The 27,886-nt window shown below is 41.0% G+C and overlaps 1 protein-coding gene across 1 annotated transcript in view; it reads right to left on the reverse strand.

The window, feature by feature from the left end:
* Positions 1–27,886, reverse strand: part of LOC137621609 (golgin subfamily A member 2-like) — a 109,286-nt gene that overhangs the window by 12,800 nt on the left and 68,600 nt on the right. The window contains exons 10-16 of the mRNA XM_068352033.1: positions 16,168–16,386; positions 15,719–15,825; positions 13,698–13,896; positions 10,100–10,232; positions 9,467–9,625; positions 546–707; positions 282–409 (exon numbers count right to left, since the gene is read on the reverse strand). Coding sequence (XP_068208134.1) covers positions 282–409; positions 546–707; positions 9,467–9,625; positions 10,100–10,232; positions 13,698–13,896; positions 15,719–15,825; positions 16,168–16,386 — 1,107 coding nt within the window. The remainder of the gene's footprint in view (positions 1–281; positions 410–545; positions 708–9,466; positions 9,626–10,099; positions 10,233–13,697; positions 13,897–15,718; positions 15,826–16,167; positions 16,387–27,886) is intronic.

A 27,886-nucleotide genomic window follows, 5' to 3' on the forward strand; every position in this document is an offset into this window, starting at 1 on the left:
CCCATCACTGGCACCTCAACACCTGGAACCGCAATTATATCTGCCTCCCTATCATCCCCAACATTCAGCAAACTTTCAAAATATTCCGCCCACCTTTTCCTTGCCTCCTCTCCTTTTAACAACCTTCCATTTCCATCTTTCACTGTCTCTTCAATTCTATACCTAATCTATAGTTTCTTGTGCATATATCTATGAAAATCACCACTGGTTACAATGATGCAAGAAAATAAACATTGAATTAACGTTGATCTATGAATGCTATGTATAACCATTATATTTACCTGCAATGTTGCTAACTTAATCTTCACCTCCTCTCTTTCATGTTTAAGGCTTGACAGCTCAAGCTCTCGCTCTCTCGCCTGCTGCTTCATCACACCCCGTTGAAACTGGTATATTGTAATGTAGTCACCTTAAATGAAAAGGTTTGATGACTTATCCATCCAATAATTCCATACTAAAATTTAAAAAAAATAGTGTGTAAAGGTTATTTCAACCAAATATGACAAGAACAATTAAATATTCAGTAAAAAAAATGCTGCACTAACCTATGGAATCATTTTCAATTTGTAACTGTTGTATAATATGCTCTAGGTTTTGTTTTTCATCGCTTAGTTCTGCAACCTTGTCCATGCTCCGACTGAACCTTTTCTCCAAGGCTTCTTGAGCTTCCTTTAACTTTCTAAATTCCTCAGGATTGAATTCCACATCTGTAACATATACCAGTAAGAAAAATTTATTACTCAAGGAACCTCATTTCATCTATGTAAACTATTTTAATAGAGGTACTTGTGCATTTTTTGTGGACAAGTACTAATAAGACTACTATAACACAGGTAGTAGGTAGTAGCAGTTGAGGATTCAGCGTTATGAAGCTTCATCTGTGGTGGATAACAGGGGAGGGTGGGCTGTGGCACCATAGCAGTACCAGCCAAACTCGGTTTGAGTCCCTTGTCAGGCTGGGAGGAACGTAGAGAGGAGAGGTCCCCTTTTTTTTCATTTGTTTGATGTTGGCTACCCCCAAATTTGGGGGAAGTTCCTTGGTATATGTATTATTATTATTATTATTATTATTACTACTACTACTACTACTACTACTACTACTACTACTACTACTACTACTACTACTACTACTACTACTACTACTTGCTAAGCTAAAACCCTAGTTGGAAAAGCAGGATGCTTTAAGTCTAGGGGCTCCAACAGGGAAAATAGCCCAGTGAGGAAAGGAAACAAGGAAAAATAAAATTTTTAAGAAGAGTAACAACATTAAAATAAATATCTCCTATATAAACTATTAAAAACTTCAAAAAAACAAGAGGAAGGGAAACAAGACAGGACAGCATGCCCAAGTGTACCCTCAAGCAAGAGAACTCTAACCCAAGACAGTGGAAGACAATGGTACAGAGGCTATGGCACTACCCAAAACTAGAGAGCAATGGTTTGATTTTGCAGTGTCCTTCTCCTAGAAGAGCTGCTAACCATAGCTAAAGAGTCTCTTGTACCCTTAACAAGAGGAAAGTGGCCACTGAACAATTACAGTGCAGTAACCTCTAAAGTGAGGGTACCTCCCCTCACGCCAACCACACAGCAGGTTCACAGGTGTCTTACACCATTTTGTTTAACATTAGCTCGCAACCACCTCCTTGCTTAGAGCGTAACTTTCACTCTCCCAGTAGCACTAGTGAGGAATCATGTCATTGATGAATCAATGACATGTTCTTAAAACTGAAAGTTATCTGCTTATCTGGATTAATGAGAAACAGTTAGAAGGTAATATGATTACCAAAAATACTATTATTGAAATAGCAACAGCACTGGAGACAAAATTTTATGAAAGATACGTCTTCGTCAGGGCGAAGTGAATCTCTATTTAATACCGACAATGCTATGATGCATGTCCATGACATTTTAAAGAAAAGGTCAATGCAGTCAGCTCTAGATAAGTTCCTTGTCAAAAGCAAAGGTGAAGGGTGAGTTAATTTGTCAATATATTTCTATTTCCTATTGCGAATTATTAATTTGCATCTATTTTTTATGTTGAAGGTTATAATTTATTCCTTAAATAATATTGCAAACCTTAAAAATTGAGTGTATATATGTATGCATGTGTAGATCACAGAGTCAATTTCCTATATTTCTTATGTGAAAAATTGTTCTGGGTTACGAGCTTCTCCTGGAATGGATTAAACTCATAAACCGAGTACTTCTTTTGTATATAACAGGATGTTGCATAAAATTTCAGCTTAAAATGTTATTTTTATAATAAAATAAATTTTTGAATATACTTACCCGGTGATTATATAAGCTGCAACTCTGTTGCTCGACAGAAAACTCTACGTTAAAAATCCGCCAGCGATCGCTATGCAGGTAGGGGGTGTACTTCAACAGCGCCATCTGTCGTGCAGGTACTCAGTACTCAATGTAAACAAAGAACTCAATTTTCTCCTCGGTCCACTGCGTCTCTATTGGGGAGGAAGGGAGGGTCCTTTAATATATAATCACCGGGTAAGTATATTCAAAAATTTATTTTATTATAAAAATAACATTTTTCAATATTTAACTTAGCCGGTGATTATATAAGCTGATTCACACCCAGGGGGGTGGGTAAAGACCAGCAATAAATGTTTACATTATTATGAGCTAAGGATTTTTTATTTCATTTTAGCAGTTATCAAAATAACAAACTTAAAATAAATAAGTACCTGGTAAGGAAGTCGACTTGAACAATTACTCTGCCTTTTTAAGTACGTCTTCCTTACGGAGCCTCGCGATCCTCTTAGGATGCTGAGCGACCCCTAGGAGCTGAAGTATGAAGGGTTGCAACCCATACAACAGGACCTCATCAAAACCTCTAATCTAGGCGCTTCTCAAGAAATGACTTTGACCACCCGCCAAATCAAGTAGGATGCGAAAGGCTTCTTAGCCTTCCGGACAACCCAAAAACAATAATAAAACATTTCAAGAGAAAGATTAAAAAGGTTATGGAATTAGGGAATTGTAGTGGTTGAGCCCTCACCCACTACTGCACTCGTTGCTACGAATGGTCCCAGAGTGTAGCAGTTCTCGTAAAGAGACTGGACATTCTTAAGATAAAAAGACGCGAACACTGACTTGCTTTTCCAATAGGTTGCGTCGATTATACTTTGCAGAGATCTATTTTGTTTAAAGGCCACGGAAGTTGCGACAGCTCTAACTTCGTGTGTCCTTACCTTCAGCAAAGCTTGGTCTTCCTCATTCAGATGGGAATGAGCTTCTCGTATTAACAGTCTGATAAAATAGGATAAAGCATTCTTTGACATAGGCAAAGATGGTTTCTTAACTGAACACCATAAAGCTTCAGACGGGCCTCGTAAAGGTTTAGTTCGTTTTAAATAGAACTTAAGAGCTCTTACAGGGCATAAGACTCTTTCTAGTTCATTTCCAACCATACGATAAGTTTGGAATATCGAACGATATTGGCCAAGGCCGAGAAGGCAGCTCGTTTTTGGCTAGAAAACCAAGTTGTAGAACATGTAGCCGTTTCGGATGAGAATCCGATGTTCTTGCTGAAGGCATGAATCTCACTGACTCTTTTAGCTGTGGCTAAGCATACCAGGAAAAGTGTCTTTAAGGTGAGATCTTTCAGGGAGGCTGATTGTAGCGGTTTGAACCTGTCTGACATAAGGAATCTTAGTACCACGTCTAAATTCCAACCAGGTGTAACCAAACGACGCTCCTTCGTGGTCTCAAAAGACTTAAGGAGGTCCTGTAGATCTTTATTGTTGGAAAGATCTAAGCCTCTGTGACGGAAGACTGATGCCAACATGCTTCTGTAACCCTTGATAGTGGGAGCTGAAAGAGATCGTTCTTTCCTCAGATATAAGAGGAAGTCAGCTATTTGAGTTACAGAGGTACTGGTCGAGGATACGGATACTGACTTGCACCAGTTTCGGAAGATTTCCCACTTCAATTGGTAGACTCTAAGGGTGGATGTTCTCCTTGCTCTAGCAATCGCTCTGGCTGCCTCTTTCGAAAAGCCTCTAGCTCTCGAGAGTCTTTCGATAGTCTGAAGGCAGTCAGACGAAGAGCGTGGAGGCCTTGGTGTACCTTCTTTACGTGTGGCTGACGTAAAAGGTCCACCCTTAGGGGAAGTGTTCTGGGAACGTCTACTAGCCATCGAAGTACCTCGGTGAACCATTCTCTCGCGGGCCAGAGGGAAGCAACTAGCGTCAACCTTGTCCCTTCGTGAGAGGCGAACTTCTGCAGTACCTTGTTGACAATCTTGAACGGAGGGAATGCATATAGATCTAGATGTGACCAATCTAGGAGAAAGGCATCTATATGAACTGCTGCTGGGTCCGGGATTGGTGAGCAAAATATTGGGAGCCTCTTGGTCATCGAGGTTGCGAAGAGATCTATGGTTGGCTGGCCCCAGGTGGCCCAAAGTCTCTTGCATACATCCTTGTGGAGGGTCCATTCTGTTGGAATTATTTGTCCCTTCCGACTGAGACAATCTGCCATGACATTCAAGTTGCCTTGGATGAACCTCGTTACTAGTGATATGTCTAGACCTTTTGACCAGGTGAGGAGGTCCCTTGCGATCTCGTACAACGTCAGAGTAGGTCCCTCCTTGCTTGGAGATGTACGCCAAAGCCGTGGTGTTGTCCGAGTTCACCTCCACCACTTTGCCTTGAAGGAGAGACCTGAAGCTTTTCCAGGCCAGACGTACTGCCAGTAGCTCCTTGCAGTTGAAATGCATTGTCCTTTGACTCGAGTTCCATATTCCCGAGCATTCCCGACCGTCTAATGTCGCACCCCAGCCTACGTCCGATGCGTCCGAGAAGAGAACGTGGTTGGGAGTCTGAACAGTCAGGGGAAGACCCTCTCTTAAGTTGATATAGTCCTTTCACCAAGTCAGACAAGACTTTATCTTTTCGGAAACCGGGATCGAGACCGCTTCTAGCGTCTTGTCCTTTTTCCAGTGAAAAGCTAGATGGTATAGAAGAGGACGGAGGTGTAGTCTTCCTAGTGACACAAATTGATCCACGGATGACAGCGTCCCTACCAGACTCATCCACAGCCTGACTGAGCAGCGTTCCTTCTTCAGCATCTTCTGGATGGATAGCAGGGCTGGGGGCTGATCGTCTTGTTCAGCAACGTCCTCATCAGATGGTTCCTCATCCGAAACTGATGAGGAAAACGGCAACGGAGTGGGCAACGTCTGACTCGCTGAATCCGGTCGCACTGGTGGATGCGTGACGGAGCCGGACGCAATATCATGGAACTGCTGCACAGTCTGTGAACTGTCAACAACCATGGGTGCGCGAGGAAGCACAGCGTCAACCCGAAACTGTCTAGACCGTCTGGGTTGTGCAGTCAACACCCTACCGGGTTGCTGAGGTTGACGCACTGCGTCACAACAAGTCACCTCTGCTGGTTGTTGAACGTCCTGAACGTCAACAACCACCTCCGAGCGTCGCTTAACGTCAACGTGCGGCTGGCAACCCACACTGGGTCGCATCGGTGGAGGAACCACCTCAACTGGCAGACGCGAGTAGGTTACCTCAGCGTCAACAGGGCGCACAACCTCCGGTTGGAAGGTTGTTGGCCAGAAGGTTCTTCTCCGCATTTAAGTCCTCTATCAAGGACGCAAGCTTGGACTGCATGTCTTGCAGCAAAGTCCATTTAGGGTCTACGGGAGCAGGTGTGGCAACAGACGGGGTTAGCGACTGAGGCGGAACCGTTTACCATCCCTGAAAGCCTTGTTATGCGTGACATAATAGTACAGCAAAACTTCAAAGGCTCGACAACAGCTGAGAAGTTGACCTGTAAACAACTTGGAGCGTCTCCTGGCTAGGCGCCAGGGAGAGTCTACCAGAATTGAGAAGTCTATCTGGGCAGAGGCATGAACTCCCAAGCCGAGAACTTCTCTCGTGTCATATCAGACTCTCGCTCTATAAACCAGTTTAAAAGAAGGGAAAGCAAAGGCTGTATCCCCCAAACTCCTCCTGGTGAAAAACCAGTCGCCTAGCCAACGTAACGCTCTCTAGGAGAGCGAGAGAGCACTAGCTTAAAAACAACGGCTTCGAAGTAGCTAGGCCTAGTGTAAGCTCTGACGTTTAGGCGAACGAGGAGCAGCAGTTACAAGATCCGGACGAAGATCCTTAAAAAAAATCATCATGATTTAATTAAAGTCCATAGGAGGCTAAGCAGCTTAAGGCTCCTCTCCATCTGACAGAGTCCTCAAGGGAATATTAGTAGGAGGGAGAACAGCAACTTCCTCATCTACAGGAACCTTGTCCGATAAAAGCTGAGTCTCTCACTGGTGCATTAGTAGCGGACCAGAACGCAACGTCATGTAACTGCTTGACAGTCTGTGAACTGTCAACAACTGAACTGTCAACCACAACAGGTGCGTGAGGACGTACAGCGTCCACTCGAGACTGCTTTGACTGCCTAGACTGAGCAGTCAAAACAACTCTAGAATGCGGAGGTTGACGCACAGCGTCAAAACAAGTCAACTCCGATTGTTAGTGAACGTCTAGAACGTCAACAGGAGCATCAGCCAGTGGCCTAACGTCCAAATGCGGCTGAAAAACCACACGAGACCGCATCGAGTGTGGTTCTAAACAACCTGACTGACGTGACTAAGCTACGCCAACGTCAACAGTAAGCACAAAGGAACGTTAGGTTGGCTGAAAGCCAGGATATCGATGAGATAAACGGCTAGACTCAACGGACTAATCGGCAGAATAGTCTTCCATAAGGGAGGCAAGCATATACTGCATGTTTTGCCATACAACCCCTTAAGGATCAACGGAAATGGTTGTGGTAATAGACGAGGGTAACGTCTGTGACCGCAACACTTTGCCTACAAAAAAAGACTTTCGGAGTCTGTGTTACGCTTTTGTTAGGCGGCGAGCAGTTATCCGATGACTGCATAGGGTCAGAGCTGTCCTAATGGCTGTAACCAGGACGCTGGACCTGTCCTGAAAGGACTGACTTTCGCTTAAGGGCTTCGAAACCTTGTGACAGGTTTCTTATGCGAAAAGCCTACGGATGGCGAGGAGAAACAACGTCTCTCTCGTCTTATGGTAGGGGAGATCTTGGTAAGAAACACCCGATACCATAGAGGGAAAACGTCTGTTCGTTGGTCAAGGCCTCTCGAACCCATAAGTCGTTTGACATTACTTCTCCCCTGGGCTTGGGAGCATGCAAGAGGTCCCGGACTAGGTGAACGACAGGCACGAACAGACGAACCCTCGGACGCAACACTGTAACACTTTGCGCCTCGAACGCAACACTGTAACACTTTGCGCATATCACTTTATCACTTCGATTTTCTGTTTTGCACTTATTTCTACCTGAAACACGCAATTCTACCCTTCATTAAAAGGTAGTAATTGCGAAATTAGTCGTATAATGCAAGCTCATAATACCAGCAAAAAACAGAAAACATATTTTAAGATAAAAAGAAAAATCAGTGGCTGGGAAAGAGACTAAACACTAGTTCATATAACTACGTTTTCAATCTCTCACCGCACATAGCCTGGGGACGAGAATAAAAACCTTAAAACGTTTTATCCTTCCTCCCCGTACAGAGACTAGGGACGAGAGTAACACGAGAACAACGTTACCCGCTTGAACGGAACGTTTTCTCTCCTCTCTCTCCCTCCGTCTCTATTTCTCTCTCTCTTTCTCTCTTGATTTCGCACCTAAGAGAAGAGCCCAATTATATATCGTCAAAAAAACATGTTATTTGACTAAAGGAAAAAACTGAAAGGTTTTTCAAATAAAAAGTTCCTTTAAATTAGAATTTAAAACATTAAAGCTAAGAAAGAATGAACAAAACGTCAGAATCGATTTACTCTTACTGCAAAGTGAAACCGTGATACACTCTCTCTCTATCGTAACGATAGAGCGCATGTTGAACGTCCTGAACGTCAACAACTGCGTTAGTTCATCTTTGAAAACAGTACGAAGACTATCAAAGAAATTCTTTCATAAAATATTACATTTAAAAAGTTTTAAATTCTTTAAAAGCTAATTACGATATAAAGGGCTCAACGTTGATTAACTTCGGTTCCAAGTTAGGACCGCCTACTATCAGGAAAGGTCGCATATAAACAAAACATTAAAATTTATTTTTACATGTTTATAATAAATGGAAAGTTAATCGAAGAGGCCTAATAAAGGCGGAGAGATATAAAATATATAGATCTATAACGTGATAAGATAATTACTAAAAGCCTAAACACACTTCCGTCTAAGGGAAGGGTCGGCCATTTAAAAGTGAAAGAAAGTCCATACTCTCTTTGTCACCATAATTAAATCTATCCAAAACGAGTTCAAGTTTTGAGATGAAGATAAAACACCTGCATAGCGAAAGCTCAAAACTAGAATAGTGTACTTCACCAAATAGTTGTGAAAACAAATCCAGTTAGCAACAGCGAATTAGTAGGTCTTGCCGGTAGCCCGACAGAGAGAAAATTGAGTTCTTTGTTTACATTGAGTACTGAGTACCTGCACGACAGATGGCGCTGTTGAAGTACACCCCCTACCTGCATAGCGATCGCTGGCGGATTTTTAACGTAGAGTTTTCTGTCGAGCAACAGAGTTGCAGCTTATATAATCACCGGCTAAGTTAAATATTGAAAAATGTAACTGTTTTCATTCATTACTGTTATGATAAATTATTTTGCTATTTTAAAATAAAGTGGTTTATTTTTCAAGTGAGATACTAAAGTAGAATGGTTTCATAATGAAGGACATGCAACAAAGTACAGTACTTAAGAAGTAGTATATAGCAGCCACCCAATCATTTTAGAAATGCCTTGTTTCACTTGGGTAGTTGTCACAAGGACATAAAATACTAGGGTAAGTTTCCTACATGGGAACAAGATGCACGCTCTATTCTCCATTGTTTTCAGTTGGCTGATCTCGCTAACGCTAGAGAGCTACTCTACAGATATATCAAGAATCCCTACAGCTATAAACAAAATGAGGATGTTAAATATAGTTGATTAGTTTGTATGTTGTTTTGCCCTAATTGAAGACTTTTTTCAACTATTGAACATACATTCTTATCATTAAAAGTTCTTACTGAAGAGACTTACTATTCAAATATTAGTAGAAAAAAAGATTATGCCTCAATAAATTAAATTTTTCTGTAACGGTTAACTTTTAAATCATGGTTTTACCATCTTCTTTTCCAGCTTTGCTGCTGAATAAGAAGAAAACCAATTGAAGAAAATTCTTGCGACACAAGAAAAAGGACCAAGGCTTGGTATGCAAGTGCAAGAAATGGATAAGTAAAAAAGTACCATGAAAGCAATAAATTTCAAGAGTGATTGTGAGCTAACAACAAACTTCATTGATGCGAAACATCTGAGCTCTTTGAAACTATTTCTAATTCTGAATGAAATTTCTACAATAACAATCATGAAAGGTAATTAGGACTAAGATTCTGAGCAAAATGATACTGTACCTAATGTTATAGGATCCGGTTTCTTTTCTCCGTCTGTCTTTGATGTAATTCTCTTGTTTTTCTCTTCTTCTAATTGTGCCTTCAGCTGTATTTTTTCTGCTTCTAACTCATTCACGGATGTTGTGAGCTTAGCTACTTTCAATATCAGATCTTTGTTGGCTGAATATGAAAGACATGCCAGGAACATATTAAAAAATATACTTAAGAATAAGGATAAATATTATAAACAAAATTCATATATGCAGTAAGAAGGGGACGTGAATTCTGCCTAAATGGTACAGTACTACTCAACTTGGATGTTTCAAGTTTTAAAAATTATTTAAGTATTTTTCTTAATCCACCAATAAACAGGTAATCTTACCTCAATATTTTCAATATCCTAAAATAAAACAATTATATGTTATGAAGATAAGTGCTTTTCATATACCAATAAAAAAAAATCTGACTGACTTTGGATTATTATAACCACACATGGGAAGGAAGACGAATATTGATAATTTGACCAATGGCTATTAATAAACTTATTTTACCTTTAAAATGATATGTGTACAATACACATAATAAGTCTTTTTTTAATTTCAAATTTATTTCTGAATAATATTTCAATTCTCAATACACTTCATATTGTCTTACCCTCCGAGATCCTTTCATCAGTGGCATCTCCATTAACTAAGTTTCCGTTCGTTTGTTCTGATGTCTGTCTGCTGTACTCGGAGATCAAGGCCTGGAGCTCATTATTTCTGGTTGTAATCTGTTGTATCTGGTCCTGAAAAGGTTTTTTTTTCCAATTTAACAATATTTGGGTGTGAACTTATTGAAAAACATCTGATTGTTCTATTTAACTATAAAGATTTAATTACTAGGGGAAGATTCTAGATCTAAAGCAATATTGGATTGCATTATTAGTATAATTTAAGCATTACGGTATGAGAAATATTTTGTGAACATATCAAAGCAATTAATTTCCCACTTCCAAATCACTGATTTGGCCAGTCTTAGGACACTTGACAATACAGTACAGTATTTAAGAGTTCAAGGAATTTTCTTTAAGACAGCCTATGAATACAAATAGTTTTGTAAACGAGAGACAAGTTTTTTTTTTTTTTTAAATATAGCAATACCTTATACAAACTGTATAAAATTTGACAGGAAAAAATTAAAGGTACAAAATCTTCTTGAAAATAAGAAAATAAAAAGGTTATCAGTTAATAGAGATAGTTCATTCATAGCAGTGGGTTATCATATCGACGTAAAAATATATCACCTTTTACGACAATTTCTTGGGGCTTCCTACCAGACTTTGTTCTTCCATTTCCTTATTTAGTTTTTCTGACTAACTGTTAATCATTCCTTCACATCAAATACCCAAACGATTTCAATCTTCATGTTCTCAGACTTCTTTCAACGATTGGGGTCTTTTTATTTACCTAAAGTCTCTCCATTTCTCTCCATTGCTCCATATTGCCACCGATCTTTTTCTTACAGTTTGTTCAACTCCCAATTTACAGACCAAGATCACAGAAATGTTCTACCTTTTCTTAAACTTTTTCTCTACCACAGCAGAGCACTTCTTGTGATACCATCTGTTACATCTGGTAAACAGCACAAAGTTCAACCCCAGAACAGCCACAAAGACACTTTCCTGATTTTAATTTTTCCTTTCCAGTTACCATTAGCTAAGTTTGCTTGAATCTATTTTCAGGACATGTACTACTCCCCCCTTCCAGCTTTTAAACACTTCCAATGCCTCTTCCTCAAATTCTGCTGTTAATGCCAAGTCATTTGTATGAAGCAGTTCCAAGGGCGCTATTCATACACGCCTTAGTAACTTTCTCCATTTCTAAGATGAATTGCATCTTACAGCTGATTCTTGACAGACTCCATACTTGCCTTCACTCTAGATCTTGTGTGGAAATTTGTAGTAATGAGATAGAAGACAGGGAAACTTAGAAAGCCACCTTAAACAACCTTTACTCTTTGGAAAGTGTTCTTAAATCTGATATGAAAAGACCAATTATGTTCTTTATTTCAATAAAAATTATAAAAGCAGCGGGTGTTACGCATTTAACGGCAACTGGAACATTGATACTTATAACAATATTAATGATAAAAAAACCCTTGCCGCACACAAAAATATCTTAAGATGGCAGGAATTTCTCAAAGTATGCACACTAATAGATTAACAGTGGATAAGCACATTCTGGTTTTCTGCTCGAGATTTATTGATCATTGGCAGATATAAATCTGCTGATGATGGTTATTTACCTCTGTTGCTGATGGTTTAGAAGAGCATGTTTGTAGATGTGCTTGTTGAATATCCATTCAAAATGTAGCAATTTTCATAGATCTATATATTTGCTTGTCATATGAACCTAAGTTCTTAAGTAGATGACCAAGTCAGCATGCTGGAATGGACGCTGAAACCTAATAAGGTAGTTTGGGATTAACAGGTGTGTGAGGGGTACCGCCTATCCGTCAGAGGTAGTCAAGCCTCTTTTATCTTTCAGGTATTGGATGGAGAGGGGTATAGCTAAGAAAATATACAAATGATCTTAAAAATTTGATATTTGTCCCTACGCAAATACAAACCTTCATCTTTTATGTGGTGAGAGATGGTCCCTTTGAAGAGACTGGCTAAGGTTCATTCCTTTCTGGTAATGTTACTTTCATCATTCAAAGAGTGTGGCATCTATCTAATCAGCATCACATATTGGATGTTGAAGCTGTTTAAGCCTGGGTCTGTATGAGTTAATGTGAAATTTGTACAAGGACAATCAAGAAAAATCTTATTTGTTAACAAAAAATGATGTCATAGATAGTCTATTCCCCAAAAGCAAATAAGAAATGGCTGTGGAGGTTACACTTTACTTAACCCCTCCTCCCTAGTTAAAAGAAAGAAGGGGAGTTGTTCCTTATGAGACAGTCTGTAAGTAAGGGTACTGTTACTCTTTTACACAGCTTACCTGCTTACTTGCCAAGCTGAAGATGTACTTGACTAGGCTGCTGAACCCAAAGAGAGGTGAAGAAGGAGAAAGAGCCACTCATTCAACCTCTCATCCCCAGGCTTATGCTAAATGATACTTACAAGATGCTATTTCATCCTGAAGAGCTGTTAAATTACAAAACTTGTTGAACAGTTAACACAGAATCCAAGAAGAAAGTGTCCAAGGACTTGCAGGCAACATCATGTAGATAATATGAAGTAAATGTGGTCTGAAATTTCCAAATCCAGGCCCCTCAGTACACGTGGTACAATCTCTTCCCTTTTGCAACACTTTCCATGTAATTAACTCACTCTTAATATTGCTCCTGTTGCTCGAGCATTATTCTAATATTTCCATTGCATGTTGAAATTTTTTTTCCTGTAATTTTCACACCACTGCGCTTTCTCTATACCCTTGTTTACCAGTACTGTCACAGCTGGAATAAAACTTCTTGAATACTGTCTAGTATTGAGCCTCATGATGAAGAGGGCAAGACTGTTAGAATTAACTTCATACCTATGTACAGGATGGTACAGTCAGAGAAGATCTGAATGCAAAGGATGGTCAGAGTTATGAAAAATCTTATGCAACATGCATAAAGAACTAATTGAAGGATGGTGCCAGAGATAATGATCTAGATCAGAAATAAGAAATCTAATAGACTGCTGATGATCAGACAGGAGAACAATAGGCCAGATATCACATTCCTATATTCACTATAGTGCCCATCAATAAAAATTCTTTGCAATATATTACTTAAAAATTTAATAATGATGCTAAGAAAAGACCCATTTATTCTCAACTGTTTTGAGTTTGAAAACAAGGGCCTCATGATTAACACTGTTAAAGGCAACGCTACAATCAAAACCAATCATACGAACTTCAGACCACAATCCAGGGATTTCTGTACGCCATTGGAAGTTGTAAGAAAGGCACCACATGCTCTAAGGCCTTTATAAAAGCCGAATTGCAAACTAGGAAGCAGATGATTACTTTCAGCAAACCTATTAAGACGTTTTGCTAGAAGACGTTAAAATTTTTTTAGATATGGGTGTTATGGAGACTGGGCAGTAATCATTAGCTCTAGAGCTGCCACAAACACATTTACCTAATGGGAGTAACATTACTAATTCTCCAACAAGTGTAAAAAGAACATCTTGCTAACTTGCAAAAAATAATAAACAATTTAGAGAGAGAATAGTACTGTGCAGTATAACAAAGAAAATTTGCATATGAATAATACTTACATTAGAAATTCTCAATTTGTCTTCCAGTTGCTGAATTAATGCTTGATACCTCATAATTTCCTCAGAGGAGTGCTGTTCTCCGGATCCATGCTCCGCTGGTAAATGGCTCTGGCTACGTAGCTTCATCAATTGCGTTCCCAGGGATTCTGCATTCTCCTTTAGAGAGGCCATTTCCCTATCTTTCTCGACCATTTGTTGCCTGTATGAGGGAAAAAAAAAAAACGCTTGGATGTAACTGAATGATACTAGAAGGGTATCATCAAGTTTATCCTCAAGTCCCTTAAAAATGTACTCTCTGAAGCACAATTATGTGGTATAAAAAACAAGTGCAGTATGTTTAGGTACACATACACATAGAATAACTGCTAATAAACAAATGTCAATACTATGATCCCAATTGTACAAGACTGATTCAGCACAGCACACCGGCTACACTGAATGATAATTCCGTTATACAAAATTACCAGATATCACAAGCTATTCCAATTACATGAAAGGAGTTACATAACTTTTTATCACTATATGCCTAGCCTACTTCAAAATTAATTTAATCACAGGAAGACACTATAACTATACCTGTATTATATATGAATAAATCTACAAAAATAATTATGAAAGCACATTGGCAAAACCATTCAAAATTTCAACTAAAACTAAGTAGTCCAGAGGAATGTCTCAACACATGTGGCAGTGAACACCTGGCCTGCAGAGATCATCTGTCCTAACAGGTGTATCTCACAGCTTTTTTATACACCATACCATCCAAAAAAAAAATACCTTTACTAAAATTTATTGACCCTTTTGATCAAGCTGGACTTGAATGCCAGTGATTCCTATCTTAACTGAATGAGTTTTGAGGAATATGTACAATACTCAACTGCACAACAACATTGATACTGAACTAATCATAAAGACATTGATAATTACCCTAATATACAGTATATATATGAGAGAGAGAGAGAGAGAGAGAGAGAGAGAGAGAGAGAGAGAGAGAGAGAGAGAGAGAGAGAGAGAGAGAGAGAGATATATTTTGTATGAAAAATATCGGAAAAGAAAGTGGGTACAGTAAATACATTTATCATTATTATTATTATTATTATTACTAGCTAAGCTAAAACCCTAGTTGGAAAAGCAAGATGCTATAAGCCCAAGGGAAAGAAGGAACTAAATAAACGATATAAGAAGTAATGAATGATTAAAATAAAATATTTTAAAAACATTAACAACATTAAAACATATTTCATTTATAAACTATAAAAAGAATTATGTAAGCCTGTTCAACATAAAATCATTTGCTGCAAGTTTGAACATTTGAAGTTCTACTGATTTAACTACCCGATTAGGAAGATCATTCCACAACTTGGTCACAGCTGGAATAAAACTTCTTTTGTATTGTGCAATTGAGCCTCATGATGAAGGCCTGACTATTAGAATTAACTGCATGCCTAATATTACGAATAGGATGGAACTGTCCGGGAAGATCTGAATGCAAAGGATGGTCAGAATTATAAATCTTCTGCAACATGCCTAATGAACTAATTGAACGAGTGTCAGAGATTAATATCTAGATTAGGAATTAGAAATTTAATAGAAAGTGCCTGTCCAACAAATTAAGATGAAAATCAGCAGCTGAAGACCAGACAGGAGAAAAATACTTGAAACTAGGTAGAATGAAAAAAATTAAACCACTTCTTCAGAATAGATTGATCACCGAAAATCTTAAAAGACTCTCAATAAGTCAATTTTTTTGTGAAATTGAAGAAGACTTGGACCTAATGTGATTCTCAAAAGTAAATTTGCAAATTTATCACAAAGAAAGAGAAAACATTCTGGTTGATGAACAAAGTTTCAAATACAGGTACTACGGATGTCACGTGGGACATTTAAAATCCATACTGTAAAGATTATACAATACTTCATTAACACTACTTGAGAATATTCATACAATGCTAGAGTAACAATTCATTAAAAATAAATCTCTATAAATAGTACATAAAAAGTGAGAGAAAGAATAAACTTACTCCATATTTGCCAGTTCCTCATTCAGTGATGCAATCTCCTGATTAAGGCCTTTCTTCACATGCAATTCCTTTTCCAATTTTTCAGTGAGTTCTAACTTTTTATTGCTCTGGAATCATATGACGTAAAATGTTAGTAAGTTAATGTCAAAAGAAAAGTATATGAATGATACGTGTATTACAAAGTACCATACACAAATTGAATAAGGTGTAAACAAAATCAATGATCAACAAGTTTAGTACAACAATAGACACTTATAACAGAATATTCTTATCATTGGTCAACTCAAAATAGACCTAATACTGCACAGATGATCACTCTTTTTTTGTTAAGAAAAATACTCTTATGACATTTAATTTGAATATAAAACATGGAATTATTGCAAAATTTTATTGCAGACTCAATCATTACATTCAGGTAAGAAAATAAAGAAATGTATACTATACTGTACCATTATTATAAAACCACTTTGTAGCTCCTCTAGTTGTTCTTTAAGTTGTTTATTCTGAGTTAAAGCTCTTGCCGCTGCAACCTTGTCACTCTGCATGGCTGCCAAAAGTCTTGACGTATCAACCTCTTCTGTTTTCGTGCGTTCCAGCTTCATCTCCAGTTCCTCTACGTTACGAGACAACTGGTCTACAAGTCTGGAGAGCTGGCTGTTATCACTGGTCTGGAAAATTAGAAAAGGTTCAACAATAGAATTTTTTCCGTATTGATAAACTATCTGAGCAGTTATCAAACTGGTTTTACGTTTCCTGACAAAAAATACCATATCCGTTTGATAAAAGAAAAAGTTGACTACTGTATACAGAACTTAGGGCACTCTTTAAACTGAAATAATTTCAGTCATTTCTCATAAGCCAAATAGATTGAAATTAGAAAGAACTTGCTGTGGCCACGGGGCATATAAAAATTAGAATAGCGCCAACGTTATCCCTGCGTGTCGTAAGAGGCGACTAAAAGGGACGGGACGAGGGGGGCTGGGAACCCCCTCTCCTGTATAAAAATCCTACGAGACATCGACAAAGAGATGGAGCTGGGGGGAGAGTGACTGCTCCCCGCACTCTAGTTTTGGGGTGTTTGAATGTGCGTGGATGTAGTACGATAGAGAGTAAAAGATGTGAGATTGGAAGTATGTTTAGAAGTAGAAGGATGGATGTATTGGCCTTGTGTGAGACAAAGATGAAAGGAAAGGGTGAAGTGATGTTTGGTGAAATGTCTGATAGAGTGTCTGGGATTGAAAGGGGAAGAGCGAGAGAGAGTGTGGCGTTATTGCTGAGTGAATGGATGACAGGTAAAGTAGTGGAATGGAAGGAGATATCATCTAGGTTAATGTGGGTAAGGGTTAGGTTGGGTAGGGAATGTTAGGCGTTAGTCAGTGCGTATGGGCCAGGTAGTGAGAAAAGTGAAGAAGAGCGGAATGAGTTCTGGAATGAATTAACTAGGTGTGTAGAAGGACTGGGAAGAAGGAATTATGTAGTTGTCATGGGTGACTTAAATGCTAGAGTGGGCGCTGGAGAGGTAGAAGGTGTCATTGGGAAGTATGGCGTACCAGGTGAAAATGAGAGTGGTGAGAGACTGGTAGATATGTGTGTTGAACAAGAGATGGTAATAAGTGCTAGCTTTTTTAAAAAGAAAGATAAAAATGTTATTTTCATTAGTAAAATAAATTTTTGAATATACTTACCCGATAATCATGTAGCTGTCAACTCTGTTGCCGACAGAAATCTACGGTCGGGATACGCCAGCGATCGCTATACAGGTGGGGGTGAACACCACAGCGCCATCTGTGGTCAGGTACTCCAGTACTTCTTGTCAACACCACCTCAATTTTTTCCTCGGTCCACTGGTTCTCTATGGGGAGGAAGGGTGGGTCAATTAAATCATGATTATCGGGTAAGTATATTCAAAAATTTATTTTACTAATGAAAATAACATTTTTCAATATTAATCTTACCCGATAATCATGTAGCTGATTCACACCCAGGGTGGTGGGTGGAGACCAGCATACATGTTAACAAAGAAGCTAAGTATCCCGTATTTTATTTTATTAGTTATTCAAAAATAACAAAATAAATAAGTACCTGGTAAGGAAGACGACTTGAACCATTACTCTGCCTTTATTAAGTACGTCTTCCTTACTGAGCGTAGCGGTCCTCTTAGGATGCTGAACGACTCTTAGGTGCTGAAGTATAAAGGGCTGCAACCCATACTAAAGGACCTCATCACAACCTTTAACCTCGGCGCTTCTCAAGAAAAAATTGACCACCCGCCAAATCAACAAGGATGTGGAAGGCTTCTTAGCCGACCGTACAACCCATAAAAAGTATTCAAGAGAAAGGTTAAAAAGGTTATGGGATTATGGGAATGTAGTGGCTGAGCCCCCGCCTACTACTGCATTCGTTGCTACGAATGGTCCCAGGGTGTAGCAGTTCCCGTAAAGAGACTGGACATCTTTGAGATAGAATGATGCGAACACTGACTTGCTTCTCCAATAGGTTGCATCCATAACACTCTGCAGAGAACGGTTCTGTTTGAGGGCCACTGAAGTAGCCACAGCTCTCACTTCATGTGTCCTTACCTTCAGCAAAGCAAGGTCTTCTTCCTTCAGATGAGAATGTGCTTCCCTAATCAGGAGCCTGAATAGGTAAGAAACTGAGTTCTTAGACCTTGGAAGAGAAGGCTTCTTGATAGCACACCATAAGGCTACTGATTGTCCTCGTAAAGGTTATGACCTTTTTAGATAGTACCTAAGAGCTCTAACTGGGCAAAGTACTCTCTCCAGTTCGTCCCCCACCAAGTTGGACAGGTTTGGGATCTCGAACGACTTAGGCCAAGGACGTGAAGGAAGCTCGTTTTAGCAAAAAACCGAGCTGCAAGGAACATGTAGCCGTTTCAGATGTGAAAACTATGTTCCTGCTGAAGGCGTGGATCTCACTTACTCTTTTAGCTGTTGTCAAGCACACGAGGAAAAGAGTTTTTAATGTGAGGTCCTTAAAAGAGGCTGATTGGAGAGGTTCAAATCTCGATGACATAAGGAACCTTAGGACCACGTCTAGATTCCAGCCTGGAGTGGACAACCGACGTTCCTTTGAGGTCTCAAAAGACCTAAGGAGGTCCTGTAGGTCTTTGTTGGTGGAAAGATCCAAGCCTCTGTGGCGGAAAACCGCTGCCAACATACTTCTGTAACCCTTAATCGTAGGAGCTGAAAGGGATCTTACGTTCCTTAGATGTAACAGGAAGTCAGCAATCTGGGTTACAGTGGTACTGGATGAGGAAACTGCATTGGCCTTGTACCAGCTTCGGAAGACTTCCCTTTAGACTGATAGACTCTGAGAGTGGATGTCCTCCTTGCTCTGGCAATCGCTCTGGCTGCCTCCTTCGAAAAGCCCCTAGCTCTTGAGTGTCTTTCGAAAGTCTGAAGGCAGTCAGACGAAGAGCGTGGAGGTTTGGATGTACCTTCTTTACGTGAGGTAGACGTAGAAGGTCCACTCCTAGAAGAAGAGTCCTGGGAATGTCGACCAGCCATTGCAGTACCTCTATGAACCATTCTCTCGCGGGCCAGAGCGGAGCCAACCAACGTCAGCCGTGTCCCTTTGCGAGAGGCGAACTTCTGAAGTACCCTGTTGGCAATCTTGAACGGCGGGAATGCATACAGGTCGAGATGGGACCAATCCAGCAGAAAAGCATCCACGTGAACTGCTGCTGGGTCTGGAATCGGAGAACAATACAACGGGAGTCTCTAGGTTATCGAGGTAGCGAACAGATCTATGGTTGGCTGACCCCACAGGGCCCAAAGTCTGCTGCAAACATTCTTGTGAAGGGTCCACTCTGTGGGGATGACCTGACCCTTCCGGCTAAGGCGATCTGCCATGACATTCATATCGCCCTGAATGAACCTCGTTACCAGCGTGAGCTTTCGATCTTTTAACCAGATGAGGCGGTCCCTTGCGATCTAGAACAACTTCCACGAATGAGTCCCTCCCTGCTTGGACATGTAAGCCAAGGCTGTGGTGTTGTCAGAGTCCACCTCCACCACCTTGTTAAGCTGGAGGGACTTGAAGTTTATCAAGGCCAGATGAACCGCCAACAGCTCCTTGCAATAGATGTAAAGTGTCCTTAGCTCCTGATTCCATGTTCCCGAGCATTCCTGTCCGTCCAAAGTCGCACCCCAGCCCGTGTCTGAAGCGTCAGAGAAGAGACGGCGGTCGGGTTTCTGAACAGCCAAAGGTAGACTTCCTTGAGAAGAAAGCTGTTCTTTCACCACGTGAGAGAAGACCTCCTCTCTTCGGAAACAGGAACTGAGATCGTCTCTAGCGTCATGTCCTTTATCCAGTGAGCCGCTAGATGATACTGAAGGGGGCGGAGGTGGCGTCCCCCTAACTCGATGAACAGGGCCAGCGATGAAAGTGTCCCTGTTAGACTCATCCACTACCTGACTGAGCATCGGTTCCTTCTCAGCATGCTCTGGATGCAATCTAGGGCTTAATAGATCCTTGGGGCCGACGGAAAAGCCCGAAAAGCTTGACTCTGAAGATCCATACCCAGGTAGACAATGGTCTGGGATGGGACGAGCTGGGACTCCTCAAAATTGACCAGGAGGCCCAGTTCCTAGGTCAGATCCATAGTCCATCTGAGAATCTCCAGACAGCGACGACTTGTGGGAGCTCTTAAAAGCTAGTCGTCTGACGGAGCCGGACACAAGATCATGGGACTGCTGCACAGTCTGTGAACTGTCAACCATGGGGAAGCGAGGAAGTACCGCTACAACCCGAAGCTGTCTAGACTGTCTGGGTCGTACAGACAACTCCTTATCGGGTTGCTGAGGTTGCCGCACTGCGTCACAACAAGTCACTTCTGCTGGTTGTTGAACGTCTTCCCAGTGACACACTGACTCCGTAAACAAAAAATCCTCTAACAAGGACTAAGCTTGGACTACATGTCTTGCAACAAAGCTCAAGGTCTATGGGAGCAGGAGTGGTAACAGACGGGGTTAGCGACTGAAGTGGAACCATTACCCTCCCTGGAAGCATGTTATGCTTAAATAAAAGTCAATAGGAGGCTAAGCAGCTAAAGGCTCCTCTCCAAATGACAGAGTCCTCAAGGGAATATCAGAAGGAGGGAGAATAGCACTTTCTCATCTACAGGAACCATATCCGAGAAAAGCTAAGTTCTCTCAGTGAGGGTTTCACTGGTGCAAAAGCAGCAGACTAGAAGGCAACGTTATGAAACTGCTTGACAGTCTAGTGAGTTGGCAACAACCAAAGATGTGTGACTGAGGAGCATGCGGTAAGGTATGCAGAGCATGCTGTATGCAGAGCATGCTGTATGTAGAGCATGCTGTAAGGTAAGCAGAGCATGTTGCATGGCGTGCGGCTTATGCTGCATGGGATGAGGCTCATGCTGCATGGGATGAGGCTCATGCTGCATGGTATGAGGCTCATGCTGCATGGGATGAGGCTCATGCTGCAAGGGATGAGGCTCATGCCGCATGCGTTGAGGAGGATGCCGCATAGTATGAGGCTCCTGCCTCATGGGTTGAGGCGGTTGCCGCATAGCATGAGGCTCCTGCCTCATGGTTTGAGGAGGATGCCGCATAGCATGAGGCTCCTCATAGCATGAGACTCCTGCCTCATGGGTTGAGGAGGATGCCGCATAGTATGAGGCTCCTACCTCATGGGTTGAGGAGGATGCCGCATAGCATGAGGCTCCTGCCTCATGGTTTGAGGAGGATGCCGCATAGCATGAGGCTCCTGTGAGGTTCCTGCCTCAAGAGTTGCGTCTGCCTCAAGGGTTGAGGAGGTAGCTGTGCAGAGAGAGGCTCATGCTGTGAAGAATGCGGTTGCTGCATGCGTTGAGGCGGCTGCCTCATAGCATGAGGTTCCTGCCTCAAGAGTAGCGTCTGCCTCAAGAGTTGAGGCTCTTGCCTCAAGAGTTGAGGTTCTTGCCTCAAGAGTTGAGGTTCTTGCCTCAAGAGTTGAGGCTCTTGCCTCAAGAGTTGAGGTTCTTGCCCAAGAGTTGAGGTTCTTGCCTCAAGAGTTGAGGCTCTTGCCTCAAGAGTTGAGGTTCTTGCCTCAAGAGTTGAGGCTCTTGCCTCAAGAGTTGAGGTTCTTGCCTCAAGAGTTGAGGTGGCTGCCGCAAGAGTTGAGGTTCTTGCCTCAAGAGTTGAGGTGCTTGCCTCGAGAGTTGAGGTTCTCGCCTCAAGAGTTGAGGTTCTTGCCTCAAGAGTTGAGGTGGCTGCCGCAAGAGTTGAGGTTGCTGCCTCAAGGATGGTGGATGCAAAGCATAAGGCTCCTGCCTCAAGTGTTGAGGAGGTTGCCGCATAGCAAGAGGCTCCTGCCTCAAGGAAAGTGGAGGTTGCTGCACAGCGCTGGTATCTGGCAACTCCCAAAATGGCAGCTCACGCATGGAGGCAGGTTGAGGAACCTCAACATCATACGTCTGGCAGGATGGACTGCGCAGAGGTGGAGGAGCGCTCGCAGGAGGAGGTGTGCTAACCTTCTCTGCCTGAAACTCCTGCATCAACACCGCAAGCTGAGACTGCATTGTCTGCAGCATAGACCACTAGAGTTTAAGAAAGACAACAACAAACGGAGCTACTGTCCGTTGAGACTGAGGGTCTAAAACAGCTGGTGCGGCAACAGACAGAGTTACTGCCTGTTGCGATACCACCTTGCCTCTCTGGGAGGTGTGCAGTTGTCGTACTGCAGCAAGTCTGAACTGACCCAGTGCTAATGGCACCACCTAGGAGTTGGACTTGCGCGGAAGGGACCGACTTGCACTTAAAAGCTGCAAGATTTGGTCCATGGTTTCTGCGAGAAACCTCTTCCGCAGACGAGGAATAAAAGGGCTCTCTCGTCTTTGTGTGGGTGGGGTGATCACGTCGGCAACGTGTGTAGATACACCCGAAACCACGGAGGGAAACGTCTGTTCGTCGATCAAGGCCTGCTGAACCCATAAGTCCTTCGACATTACTTCTCCCCTGGGCTTGGGAGCTTGTAAGAGGTCCCAGACTAGGCGAACAACTGGCACGAACAGACGAACCCTCGAACGCAGCACTGTAACACTTTGCGCTTATCACTTTATCACTTTTGATTTTCTGTTTGCACTTATTTCACTGAACTCGAAACTTTAAGTGGTTTGTACCTGAAACACGCAATTCTATCCTTCATTAAAAGTTAGTAATTGCGAAAACAGTATTACAATGTAACAGAAAAACATAATGAAAGATAAATAATTCAGTGGCTGGAAAAGAGACTAAACACTAGATCAAATAAACTACGTTTAAAATCTCTCACCGCATAAAGCTTGAGAACAAGAATAAAACTCTAGAAACGTTTACCTTCTTCCCCTAAAGAGACTAGGGAGAAGAGCAAAAACGATAACAACGTTACCCGCTTGAACGAAACGTTTATCCTCCTCTCTCTCCCTCCGTCTCTATCTCTCTCTCCCTCTCTCTCTTGACTTAGAACCTGAGAGAAGAGCCCAATTATATATATCGTTAAAACATATTATTGTTAAAGGAAAAAAACTGAAAGATTTCCCAAATAAAAAGTTCCTTTATTAGAATTAAAACCATTTAAGCTAAGAAAGAATGAACAAAACGCTAGAATCGGTTTACTCTTACTGCAACGTGACACCGTGAATGCTCTCTCTCTATCGTAACGATAGAGCGCAAGTTGAACGTTCTGAACGTCAACAACTGCAGAGACAAAACAAAACGTTAGTTCAACTTTGAAAACAGTACGAGACTATCAAAGAAATTCTTTCAAAAACATTAAAATAGCATAATATGTTAAAAGGTAAAAACGAAATGAAGGGCTCAATGTAAATTAACTTCGGTTCCAAGAAAAGACCGCCTACTATTAGGAAAGGTCGAATATAAACAAATAGAAAAATTAATTTTAATAAGTTTATAATAAAAGGAAGTTAATCGAAGAGGCCTATAAAAGGCGGAGAGATATAAAATAAATCTATAACTTTTGTTAAGCAAAATTAAGAAAGAGAGTCTATACTCTCTTCGACACCAACACTTCCGTCTAAGGGAAGGGTCGGCCATTTAAAAGTAAAAGAGAGTTCATACTCTCTTCGTCACCATAAATAATCAAATTAATTCCAAAAGCTAGCTAAGCTAATGATAAAACTTCCTGAATAGCGAAAGCTAAACTCTAGAGCAAATACATCACCAAATCGTGAGCAATAACTCCAGAATCAACAGCGTATCCATGTAGGTCTAGCCGGAGGCACGACAGAGGAAAAATTGAGGTGGTGTTGACAAGAAGTACTGGAGTACCTGACCACAGATGGCGCTGTGGTGTTCACCCCCACCTGTATAGCGATCGCTGGCGTATCCCGACCGTAGATTTCTGTCGGCAACAGAGTTGACAGCTACATGATTATCGGGTAAGATTAATATTGAAAAATAAGTATACATGGGTAAGAGTGGCAAATGGAAGAGTAGTAGAAAGGGCATTAATGGATTATGGGTTGATAACTAAAAGAAAGTTTGGAAGATTGAAAGACGTGCACGTGTTTAGGGGTATGGCTAACGGTATGTCTGATCATTTTTTGGTGGAAGGAAAATTAGTTGTAGCAAAAGAGTGGGGGAATAGAGTAGGTGGATGTAAAAGGGAGCTAGTGAGGGTTGATGAGCTAATAAAACCGGGGGTAAAAAGTAAATATCAGGAAAGGTTGAAAATGGCATATGACGAGGTGAGAGTAAGAGAAACTGGTAATTTAGAGGAGTGGAAGTTAGCAAAAGAAAATTTTGTTGGGATTGCAAGTGATGTATGTGGCAAGAAGGTTGTTGGAGGCAGCATGAGGAAGGGCAGTGAATGGTGGAATGAAGGAATGAAGGTAAAAGTGGAAGAGAAAAAGAGGGCTTTTGAAGAATGGCTGCAGAGTAATAGTATAGAGAAGTATGAAAAATATAGAGAGAAAAATGTGGAAGTAAAGCGCAAGGTACGTGAGGCAAAGAAGGCAGCTGACCTGAGGTGGGGTCAGGGATTGGGTCAGTCATATGAAGAGAATAAGAAGAAGTTTTGGAAAGAAGTGAAGAGAGTAAGGAAGGCTGGCGCAAGAATTGAAGAGACAGTGAAAGATGGAAATGGAAGGTTGTTAAAAGGAGAGGAGGCAAGGAAAAGGTGGGCGGAATATTTTGAAAGTTTGCTGAATGTTGAGGATAATAGGGAGGCAGATATAATTGCTGTTCCAGGTGTTGAGGTGCCAATGATGGGAGATGAGAATGAGAGAGAGATTACAATAGAGGAAGTGAGGAGAGCACTAGATGAAACGAGAGTAGGAAAAGCATCTGGTATGGATGGTGTGAAAGCTGAGATGTTGAAGGAAGGGGGTGTGACTGTACTTGAATGGTTGGTGAGATTGTTTAATATGTGTTTTGTGTTGTCAATGGTACCAGTAGATTGGGTTTGTGCATGTATTGTACCACTATATAAGGGTAAGGGAGATGTGCATGAGTATTGTAATTCAAGAGGTATTAGTTTGTTGAGTGTACAGTAGTTGGAAAAGTGTATGGTAGAGTAATGATTAATAGGATTAAGGATAAAACAGAGAATGCAATCTTGGAAGTACAGGGTGGTTTTAGAAGAGGTAGGGGTTGTATGAATCAGATTTTTACAGTTAGGCAGATATGCGAGAAATATTTAGCAAAAGGTAAGGAGGTGTATGTTGCGTTTATGGATCTGGAGAAAGCATATGATAGAGTTGATAGGGAAGCAATGTGGAATGTGATGAGGTTATATGGAGTTGGTGGAAGGTTGTTGCAAGCAGTGAAAAGTTTCTACAAAGGTAGTAAAGTATGTGTTAGAATAGGAAATGAAGTGAGTGATTGGTTTCCGGTGAGAGTGGGGCTGAGACAGGGATGTGTGATGTCGCCGTGGTTGTTTAACTTGTATGTTGATGAAGTGGTGAGAGAGGTGAATGCTCGAGTGCTTGGATGAGGATTAAAACTGGTAGGCGAGAATGACCATGAATGGGAGGTAAATCAGTTGTTGTTTGCGGATGATACTGTACTGGTAGCAGACACAGAAGAGAAGCTTGACCGACTAGTGACAGAATTTGGAAGGGTGTGTGAGAGAAGGAAGTTGAGAGTTAATGTGGGTAAGAGTAAGGTTATGAGATGTGCGAGAAGGGAAGGTGGTGCAAGGTTGAATGTCATGTTGAATGGAGAGTTACTTGAGGAGGTGGATCAGTTTAAGTACTTGGGGTCTGTTGTTGCAGCAAATGGTGGAGTGGAAGCAGATGTACGTCAGAGAGTGAATGAAGGTTGCAAAGTGTTGGGGGCAGTTAAGGGAGTAGTAAAAAATAGAGGATTGGGCATGAATGTAAAGAGAGTTCTATATGAGAAAGTGATTGTACCAACTGTGATGTATGGATCGGAGTTGTGGGGAATGAAAGTGATGGAGAGACAGAAATTGAATGTGTTTGAGATGAAGTGTCTAAGGAGTATGGCTGGTGTATCTCGAGTAGATAGGGTTAGGAACGAAGTGGTGAGGGAGAGAACGGGTGTAAGAAATGAGTTAGCGGCTAGAGTGGATATGAATGTGTTGAGGTGGTTTGGCCATGTTGAGAGAATGGAAAATGGTTGTCTGCTAAAGAAGGTGATGAATGCAAGAGTTGATGGGAGAAGTACAAGAGGAAGGCCAAGGTTTGGGTGGATGGATGGTGTGAAGAAAGCTCTGGGTGATAGGAGGATAGATTTGAGAGAGGCAAGAGAGCGTGCTCGAAATAGGAATGAATGGCGAGCGATTGTGACGCAGTTCCGGTAGGCCCTGCTGCTTCCTCCGGTGCCTTAGATGACCGCGGAGGTAGCAGCAGTAGGGGATTCAGCATTATGAAGCTTCATCTGTGGTGGATAATGTGGGAGGTTGGGCTGTGGCACCCTAGCAGTACCAGCTGAACTCGGTTGAGTCCCTGGTTAGGCTGAAGGAACGTAGAGAGTAGAGGTCCCCTTTTTGTTTTGTTTCATTGTTGATGTCGGCTACCCCCCAAAATTGGGGGAAGTGCCTTTGGTATATGTATGTATGTAAAGGTTCAAGAAGTCACAGAATCCTAAAATTACGATTAAAAAATGTGACGACATGCACCATTTCATTCATGGACAATATCATTCAGAAATCTATAATCTCCATCTGATATCAATAGGAAAATTTCATGGATAATTGTTTTCAATGTGAAGGAGGTTGAGCTACATAAGAAAGGTCTCAAATGATACAGGGGACCAGAAAGGTGAAATGAACATCCTAAAATGTGTATTCCAGTAAAAAATGAGGTCATTATGGGGAGAAGGCCACACATTCAACTCTGACCAGGGATCAGAATATTTGCAGTAACAAAATGCAAAGGATGGTTAACATTGCTCATGTGAATTACACAAAAATTCAACTCTAAAAGTACAGGATCTGTTTTACTGAGTAATAAGGAGCATTCTCCTCTTTTTAATTATAAATTGAACAGATTATCTATTCTAATTAAGACATTTTTCTATCACTGAAGAAGAAATCTGGTAAATGAAGGTGTTGATGTAGTCTTGGGTAATGAGAGGGAAGATGGATAACTAGAAGAGATGACTGTTAACCTGATGGTTTTGCAAGTCTCAAAACATTTCCTTCTTACACATCATTTGCTTCTTTGTTCTTTGCTAATTATATTGAAAAAGATTTCATGCTCCATAAGTTCCTTCACTGCTGGGAATTATTATTTTCCAAGCATCAAATATGCAATAAAGATAAAACTCTGCTATTAAAATACATTCTAGCTCTAGAATTTCTTGAAAAAATAAGCTGATTAACAAAAAAAATAGCAACAAAGTTTCTTGGAAATTTCTACAGAAAATACCAGTTCCTCTATACTTGCAGGCTCATTATGTAGGATAGATAATTTTATTTCGAATAAAGCAGTAGAAAATATGGTTAAATGAGTAGCTCCTATATCCTCTACAGATAAAAAACCTAAGCAGATGACATTTTAAAGTCAGAACAGCCTACTCTGTCCTTTGCAACCCCTGGATATGAATGTGGTAATTTTACCTGCTTATCAAATTAGTCGCACATGTTTAAGGCATGAATATTTATATGATGAGAAACCTTCAGGACCTAATCAATGTATGCATAGATTGAGGGGTACTTAATTAAAACACATTTCATGTGAAT

This window comes from Palaemon carinicauda, chromosome 28, assembly GCF_036898095.1.
Source record: "Palaemon carinicauda isolate YSFRI2023 chromosome 28, ASM3689809v2, whole genome shotgun sequence".
NCBI lineage: Eukaryota > Metazoa > Arthropoda > Malacostraca > Decapoda > Palaemonidae > Palaemon > Palaemon carinicauda.